General features: G+C 36.9%; 3 protein-coding genes across 3 annotated transcripts in view; all 3 read right to left on the bottom strand.

Moving 5' to 3' along the window:
* On the bottom strand, positions 1-1,908 carry LOC111396894 (aspartyl protease family protein At5g10770-like). The gene is made up of 2 exons (XM_023023491.1): positions 1,751-1,908; positions 1-1,651 (listed from the first exon to the last, which is right to left on the bottom strand). Exon 2 carries the CDS (start codon positions 1,597-1,599, stop codon positions 355-357), a length of 1,245 nt encoding a protein of 414 aa, XP_022879259.1. The 5' UTR covers positions 1,600-1,651; positions 1,751-1,908; the 3' UTR covers positions 1-354.
* Positions 1,909-2,441: 533 nt separating this feature from the next.
* On the bottom strand, positions 2,442-6,268 carry LOC111396893 (protein ENDOSPERM DEFECTIVE 1-like). Its single transcript, XM_023023490.1, has 6 exons — positions 5,006-6,268; positions 4,767-4,886; positions 4,064-4,180; positions 3,879-3,968; positions 3,607-3,714; positions 2,442-3,337 (listed from the first exon to the last, which is right to left on the bottom strand). The coding sequence occupies exons 1-6, from the start codon at positions 6,038-6,040 to the stop codon at positions 3,263-3,265; spliced, it is 1,545 nt and encodes a 514-aa protein (XP_022879258.1). The 5' UTR covers positions 6,041-6,268; the 3' UTR covers positions 2,442-3,262.
* Positions 6,269-7,430: 1,162 nt separating this feature from the next.
* LOC111397862 (nuclear-pore anchor-like) overlaps positions 7,431-8,058 on the bottom strand; it is a 10,645-nt gene continuing 10,017 nt past the window's right edge. The window contains exons 7-9 of the mRNA XM_023024832.1: positions 7,689-7,796; positions 7,554-7,583; positions 7,431-7,472 (exon numbers count right to left, since the gene is read on the bottom strand). Coding sequence (XP_022880600.1) covers positions 7,431-7,472; positions 7,554-7,583; positions 7,689-7,796 — 180 coding nt within the window. The remainder of the gene's footprint in view (positions 7,473-7,553; positions 7,584-7,688; positions 7,797-8,058) is intronic.

The following is an 8,058-nucleotide window of genomic DNA, read 5'->3' as shown; positions in this document are numbered from 1 at the left end:
TTTTTTTTTTTTTTTTTTTTTAATAACACTCGAAAACCTTGTTGCCAAAGTGAATGTCAAATAATTTGTACCTGCTTGGGAAAAAGTACGAGTTTTATTATAGGTAGTGAAATTGAAAATTAGATGAATAAATGTTAATTTGTAAAACGTTGTTTGCTTTAGGTTTTTATCTACTTCGGTTTGGAACGCGTGAAGATTATGATATGGAGCTATTTTCACCCTTAAATTGGCTTTTATTACATCAATATCTACATTTATGCATCAACCATAATCAAAGCATTATTTTAAGCACAAATTATGCGCCCTTTATGCATATAAGCAGCAGTGCCATGGTAAAGGGATTGAGTGGTGCCACTAGCTGCAGCCACCGGCTGCAAACCCAATTCTTGAATTGGAAATATCATAAAGAATATCAAAGGTTTGCTGTTGATGATTCCCAATAATGGCCATATTGGAATTACTTGCGAAGGCCAAACAAGTAGTGCCCTCTGAAACTTTTGTGAGCATGTTTCGGGGAGCAAGATTAAGCTCACCACCTGTTTGAAAAATTAACTGAACCAGAGGCACAATTGTTGATATGGATTCCAAACTTCCTTCAAAACAGGCATCAAAAGGGGAATAGGCTCTTGTCATCTGATATTTGGAAGATATGATCTGCACCATTTCCTCCCTCAATGCTGTGTATATGGGCACTGCCAGACGTGATATGACTCTGCCTGAGTCGATGAATGTAGGCACGTTGTACTCCGATGATGGCACATTTAGTGGCTTGCCAGATACTGTGATTGCTGATAGCTTCAGAAAGTACAAGCCAGGAAACCGAGAATCTGTCAACATTGGAGTGAACTTATAAGTCGTCGAAGTAGTAGTCCCAATGGATGGGAACCCTCCACTGCCAGTTTGGCCATCGGTTGTTGGGAGACAATAAGAGAACGCCTTTCCATATTTGGTGGACAATTGGGAAAACATTGACAGTTCGTTTCGTGCTAAGCCAAACAGACCTGCCGATTGACCGAATAGGCCTTCGTTATCCTGTCCACATCCGAACACAAAATCAGCTAGTGCTGGCTCCGAGGACGCTGTCAGGCTTAGTGAATCTTGACCAAGGTACCCTTTAGAGTAAGATTTATCACCATAGCTGGTTACGTACATGCATGTATTGGAAGAAGAACAGTGGGGACTGTTGAGAGTTGCTTCTCTGAGGGAAGAACATTGGCTTGTGTCACATGATAGGGATTTGTACGTTGTAGAACTCGAGGGATCAAAATGGGATCCGACCTGTGGGTGGCAATACACCTCGCAGGGCTCGCATTGGATCCAGGAGAAGGAGCTACCCGTGTCGATAACCACGGGATAGAAACTTGGTGGAGTCCCCAAGCCCACTTTCGTGTAGTAATTTAAAACGCCAATGGGCACCCCGGGGTTTAGAGGAACTGTAACAGCTTCTGGATCAACTAAATGTCCTGATTCTCGAGCTGCTGTCTGGTTATTCTTTATAAGCTTGGAATTGAGAGATTTAACACGAGCTTCGTCCAATGCAAGTGCCTCGGAAAAGGACAGGGGAGGCTCAGAATTCTCAAGTGAGTGCCTTCCTTGCATATGAAACAAAGGCAGGTGTAAGCTGGATATTTGAGATGTTGGCCATCAACTTCTGCACAAAAAATTTGGGAAAAAAAATATTCAGAGAAAGCATCGATATAAAAACGTGTTGTAAACTGGTCGTAAGCTGATAATAATAGAAAGAACATGCCTTGAGCTACTCTAATTGACGATGTTCTTGCAAGCAAGAGAGTGAAAAACAGAAGAAAAAGCATTCCCATTGCTTCGAACTCCTTGAAAGTTCTCTTATTTTCAGCCTTTGAACATACTAGTTGAGGGAATCACTTCCCAAACCTTTTATAAGGATAGTAGAGTGTACTCAACTGAGATTTTAAGTGCGTTTAATTGTCCTCAATTAAGAGTAGGTGTTCCTAATTGTGATTTTAATGAATTACAATGAAATTCTTTAAAATTTTGGTTTCTTCAATAACTCGTGAATTTATAAGGGTTTCAATACTAAAGAAATTTCAAAAAAAGCCCCCGCTTAATGAGTTTCTTATGGATTCTATGAAAATCTATTCAAAATCAAGAAATTCAATAAAATTTATAATATTTTAAAATCCATCAAAATCTTAGTTGGTGTCGATTCTATGAAAATCTATTCAAAATCAAGAAATTCAATAAAATTTATAATATTTTAAAATCCATCAAAATCTTAGTTGGTGTCGATTCTATGAAAATCTATTCAAAATCAAGAAATTCAATAAAATTTATAATATTTTAAAATCCATCAAAATCTTAGTTGGTGTCGATTCTATGAAAATCTATTCAAAATCAAGAAATTCAATAAATTTTATAATATTTTAAAATTCATTAAAATTTTAGTTGATGACACCCTAAAATATGTTGTCGATAAGATAAGAGTGCAGCATGATTAACCTCTATGTTGTCCATAAAGTTTCAAATTGATTCGTGAGGTTCTCCTTACAGACCTCAATGACAACTAGTGGATTAAAGTGATTTGTCCTCCATTAATCCAAATTAGGGACCCTCATCGTTTATTTCACCAAGAAAAATATTCGTTGGTTAAGATATAGATAGATTCTCTTCTGCTATACGGATAACAACCTAAGAGGTCATTTCAAATTGACTTGTGAGGTTCTGTTTACATGCCTTAAACTAGACGAAAACCTCAGTGAGTTGTCCTCCTCAATGTCCAAATTAAAGGGCCCATTACATTCTTTCACACTTAGGATTCATATCCTCCAACATGAAGGATAGGATTTCAAAATGTACATGTTAGTCATTTCCAACTCCCGTAGAGGAGAAAGGTTACAGTTTTAAAATGTACATGTTAGTCATTTCCAATGTAAAAATTTGTTTAAACTTGCTCCGTCAATCCTAGTACAAATATTGTTAATGGATTGCTAATATTTGAGGTCTATAATTCAGCCATACCTATAAATTTCCCTAGTTTTCGTCCCCCATTTGTCACAAATTCTAATAAAATATCTGCAAATTTCTTTCTTAATTACTTTGCTAGCAGAATTTGTGCAGAATCAAGAGAAACCCGAAAGCCATGGTAGGATAACTGGAAAAAGAAAATCATTTACTTCTTCCATTACTAAAAGAAAAAGTTTCAAGTAGAAAAATAAAAAGAAGAAACTCAATTAGGAACTCTTGATGCTAAGAGTTCAATGAGTGGATTAAATTCCTCTATGTTTCACTCTTGCTGCGCTTGACTATTATTACTCCCGTGTAATTGGATCAAAGCACCCCTTAGGCTGCACTCTTTCACCTGAAAATGTTGAACAATAATTTAAGGTCATATTTTTGAAAGACTGTGATCATAATATTCTGCTGCAGTTCCCTTCTTTGTTTTCTTTTTGACATTTTCTTCATCAATTGTGTTTATTATGAAAAAGAACTTCGATGCAAAGAGGTAAAATGAAAGAGTAAACAATATTTAGAGGAAATAAATGAAAAACTGTTGCATACAATATTTAGAAAACATGAGTTTGAACATTAAGCCGTGTGTGCTATTTGTTGAATCATAGATAGACATACCTGTGCTGTATATTCCTTGGATAATAAGTCCCCACATTCCTCAATAAGGGCTCTTTCTCCACTGACAACCCGAGCTAGTTCAGAAATTGAGGTATCCACTTCTTCAGCCTGCATTTACCATGCAGCATTTATCGGATTTTTGCAAATTTACACGCCCGTCCGGCCAACAGTGAACCAAAAAAGAATTCAAAAATATTCTATACAGTATGATTTCCTCCACAATTTCGGCATTCTATGGTGTGTTTTAACATGAGTATGTCATTTTGTCTTACCTTTGGCATAAATCTCTGGACATGGGAACCTATCAGTTCCATCACCTTTACAGCTGAGTTAAAAGCCTCTTGTAAGTCTTTCACTTCAACCTGGAAAAGGTTACCCCATGGTTCACAGTTCCCTACATGATGTAGCGAATATAGATGGAAATTTATGCACTTTTAATTAGCAGAATAAATCTCACCTGGACTTCCCCACTGACTGGAACTCTTAGTGAGGAATTGAGCAAAGCATCTGATATGCCTGATAAAGAAATTGAGTAATCCTCTTCCAAAGCAGACCACGCATCCAGATATGGCATCTATAATATACCAAAAGTACATGAGCAACACAGCCAAAAGAATAAGATCGTGTGAGCAACAAAAAGTTCTCAAAATGACCGAATTTGCACTTCTATAGGTGTAAAAACCATTAAGAAGAAAGACAACAAATGCAACAAAAAAGATTTCTCATTTTTTTTTTAGTTTGTTGACCATTTCATCTCTTTTTTTAGTAAGGCGTTCATTTTTAGAAAATGATTGATAATTGTATTGTCTTATTACTGGCAGAAACAGCAGCAAAATAATGAAGTGAATCAAAAGGAATATCAACCATGTTATTTGACACCTTGGATAACCAATTGATATTACGGCATTGTGAGAAGATCTTTCCAAGTACAAAGTCGGTAGTGCTTATACATATAATTGAAAATTGATCTAGAATTTAGTAGGACATCAAGGAAAGCTCTTAAAAAGTGAACTTCGTGGCTGCCATCTAGAATAGAAACATGTATGTACAAATTATTTCATTTCAATAAATGCAACTGTGACCAGACAAATTTTCTATGCCTTTGACATAATAGTCAGAACATTAGATAGAAATAAACTCAAAGAGCGATCAAGCCTTACTTGAGCTTCAACAATCATGGATAAAGTCTTAATTCCTTGCAGTATCCCAAGTTCACTGCGCTTCTTTTTCGCATCATCACGTAAACTGGATATCTTACTTCCAAGAGAGTAAAGTTTTATCTGCACATAAATGAAATAACATGATTAATAATTCAATCATAGACTAATAACAAGGAGCAAGTCCTTTATCCATTTTGTAAAATTAAAGTGACAATTTGAAAAGAAGAATGGAAACACACCTCAGCTTCCCTTTTTTGAGCATTAACAGTAGCCTCTGCTTTTGCATTCACAAATCGCCACTGCAGATAATGGTTGCAAAGCATCTTTAGACAATGTACATCTTCTTGATGATTAAAGACCTTCCTTCCTTTCCTCGCGTCAACTCCCAGTCTCACACATGACGATGGGTGTGGAGGCAGGCAGAGATTTCCGGCCATCTTTACAGAAGACGAAAAATTCAATGAACGAGCGCAATCACTAGAGACTTTACCAGCATTGCAAGAACTCCTCTCAGCAAGCCATTTATCCACATCTGGCACAGAAGAGCGCGTCTCAGGAAGATTCCGGGACTTGGTAGTCTGCAAAAACAGAGGAGAATTGGGGCACGAAGAACTACCCTGACTACTAGCAGCACTGCAAGAATCCGAGTCATCATATCTAGATGTCGAAATTCTAGAAAGCTTTTTGTCCACGGTTTCTCTGTAATTGTTGTTACCAGAAGTTGCTTCTTGCAATAGCCTTGTGGCAGCCGTAACAGCCGAGCATCCATTACTACTATTCATCTGATTGCCACGACTTACACTATGCGGAGTATGCCTATACCTCGATGGGACAATCCGATCGGTTCCAATGGCAATCGGCGTGTCCGGCCTCGAAGAAATCTTAACACCCGAAGCCGCCTGCTGCTGTTGATTTTGTTCCCCAATTTCCTTAAAATGCCTCAACCGCTGTTGCTGCTGTTTCTTTTGAACAGTAGATACACTATTTGTTCCTAACGATTTATTTTGGGAAACAGTGTGGGGTGGAATGAGCAGGGTATCTAAGCTACGTGTGGTTTCCGGTACTTGATTCTCGTCGCGTGATGATTGCCTGCGGTGGACGGATTTGGATCGCGGATTTTCAGAAGGCGTGGGAGTTGGGGTTGCGCTGGATTGAACCAAAGGTGACATGAATCGTGAACTGACTTCCCGCACCCTCGGCCGCCGTTGGGGTAGCGGCGGAACTCCAACTTCCGCCGATGGATCGGCTGCACTTGTGGCCGTCGATTCTGTCATTTATCTTCCACTTCGCCCGAAGAGATTAATCCAATCCGACAAAGATTAATGATAATTAATTTGTATAGACGGAATTCGAAGGCCGACGGGGAGAGTGGAAAAAGGTAGCAAGGGGGGGTTTCGTGTAAAGAAACGTGAATTAAAAAAAAAAAGATTGAAATTCTAGCCGTTATGAGTTTTAAATATGTACAAGGATGGGACGGATAACGGATCCTTTTCTCGGGTAGAAAGTGGGATGACTGATGGGCAAGACTTGAAATTTACGTCCGGCTCCGGGTTAATTATCAATTTAACTGATCTACGATTATAACATTTCCAAGAGGCGGCGAGCCTTCATTTTAACATTTTGGTCTGTACTCTTATAGTTAATAAATATCTTTTAATTGAAATATTTTGTTACTACTTGCTGATGTTCTTTTTGACATTTCATTTTCCTTTNCTTTCGTCCACCTAATATTATACTCTGAAGTGTTTGAGCCTCATTTTTATGAAAAAATACATTTTAAAATAGTAAAATGATGGAAAATGTGTGATTGAAAAGAAGAGAAAAAGATGTATTTTAGAAAAAATGCTCAACATTTGCATGATTATGAGCCAATTGGATTTGATTTAGCTTACAATTTAGTTATGGGTGCAAATTACTCATTTGTAGTACAGAAATCAACGGATGGATGCCATTTTTCTATTCCTATATCGCTTACCAATCATTATATCATTCCCAAATGGAACAGAGATTATGAAATGGGATGAATATAGATAATATAATCTCACTCTAAAATGTTATTTTTATTATTATTTTTTGATGTTTGTAAATTAAAATCATATTTAATAAAAATAATATTAAGAAGATGAGTAAGTAAATGAAATGATAAATTAAAACATTTTAATTCTCGTACGTCTTCTGAAAATTCCGCCAGACTTGTGTACATTTATGACCTTTCAATTTTGAAAGTGAAACCAACCGATTCATATTCCATAGACCACAAGTATGGCGCCACGTGCCGGTTTATTAATTATGAAGGATTTCTACAAAATCCATACATTTTATTGGTTTTCTTCGTCAACCCACGTGTCAATGAGAGAGTTCAGAAATTCTTTATATAGCAACCAATCAACTAGTTGCGTTATTTTTGAAATACCCAATCGGCCGTTTCCCGGAATTTGTCATTTGAGGTAATAACTTTGTTATTATATTCAATGGTGATAGGCTGGGGTGGACGTAGATTGAATTGATCTAAAATCGGCCGTTTCCCGGAATTTGTCATTTTTTTCCTAATCCAAAACAAATTCAATATAGTTGGTTTGATCTAAAATCAAACCAATCCGATCCATTCATGTGTTTCAATCCAACCCAATCAAATTATGGTCGGGTTGGGTTGAGTTGGTTGGTTTAGACATTAAAAATCATAAAAAAATGCTTGATAATAAAAACCTATCAACAACAACGTTTCGACCATGAACAAAAACTTGTAACCATGCATGAAAAAAATGCATATATTATACAAATTATCACCTCTTTTAAAGGAAAAAATAAGCTTGAAACCTACATTTGCAAGACATGAATGAATAATTAACTTAAAATTTAAAGTTAAGAGTATCAAAAGGAATAAAAGCAGGCGATTAGTGTCAAGCTTAAATTTAAACAGACTTGGCGACCATTGACGAGCTTGAAAGAGAGAGAATGAGAGAGGGCAACATTTAGCATTATGGCTAGAGAGAAAGAGGATGTATGAGAGAAATGATGAGACTTCGTAAACTAAGGCAGTAAGGTTTCAACTTTTTAATTTTTATATTTGTTTTTAATTTTTTTTCGATTTTTTGAATAGCGCGCTGGATTGAACGGTTTTTATCTATTTTGATGGATCAACCCATATCCCAACCCAACAGAATTTTAAGCAAAAACTGACCCAAACTGTTTTCGTGGGTTGGTTCGCGTTTTGTCCACCCCTAGTTAAGGCGCGTGACTGTTAACCACAATCGGAGGTTCAAGCCCTCCTCCTAGCGAGTCTTGAACCTTT

The sequence above is a fragment of the Olea europaea genome, chromosome 7, assembly GCF_002742605.1.
Source record: "Olea europaea var. sylvestris chromosome 7, O_europaea_v1, whole genome shotgun sequence".
Taxonomy (NCBI): Eukaryota; Viridiplantae; Streptophyta; class Magnoliopsida; order Lamiales; family Oleaceae; genus Olea; species Olea europaea.
Note: the sequence above shows the minus strand (reverse complement) of the source record. Positions and strands in the feature narration are given on the sequence as shown.

Coding starts and splice junctions, on each gene's coding strand:
- LOC111396894 (XM_023023491.1), bottom strand. CDS start 1,599: ATGCAAGGAAGGCACTCACTTGAGAATTCTGAGCCTCCCCTGTCCTTT.
- LOC111396893 (XM_023023490.1), bottom strand. CDS start 6,040: ATGACAGAATCGACGGCCACAAGTGCAGCCGATCCATCGGCGGAAGTT. Junction 4,887..5,005: donor CTCAAAAAAGGGAAGCTGAG/GTGTGTTTCCAT, acceptor ATTTATGTGCAG/ATAAAACTTTACTCTCTTGG. Junction 4,181..4,766: donor CCATGATTGTTGAAGCTCAA/GTAAGGCTTGAT, acceptor GGTATATTATAG/ATGCCATATCTGGATGCGTG.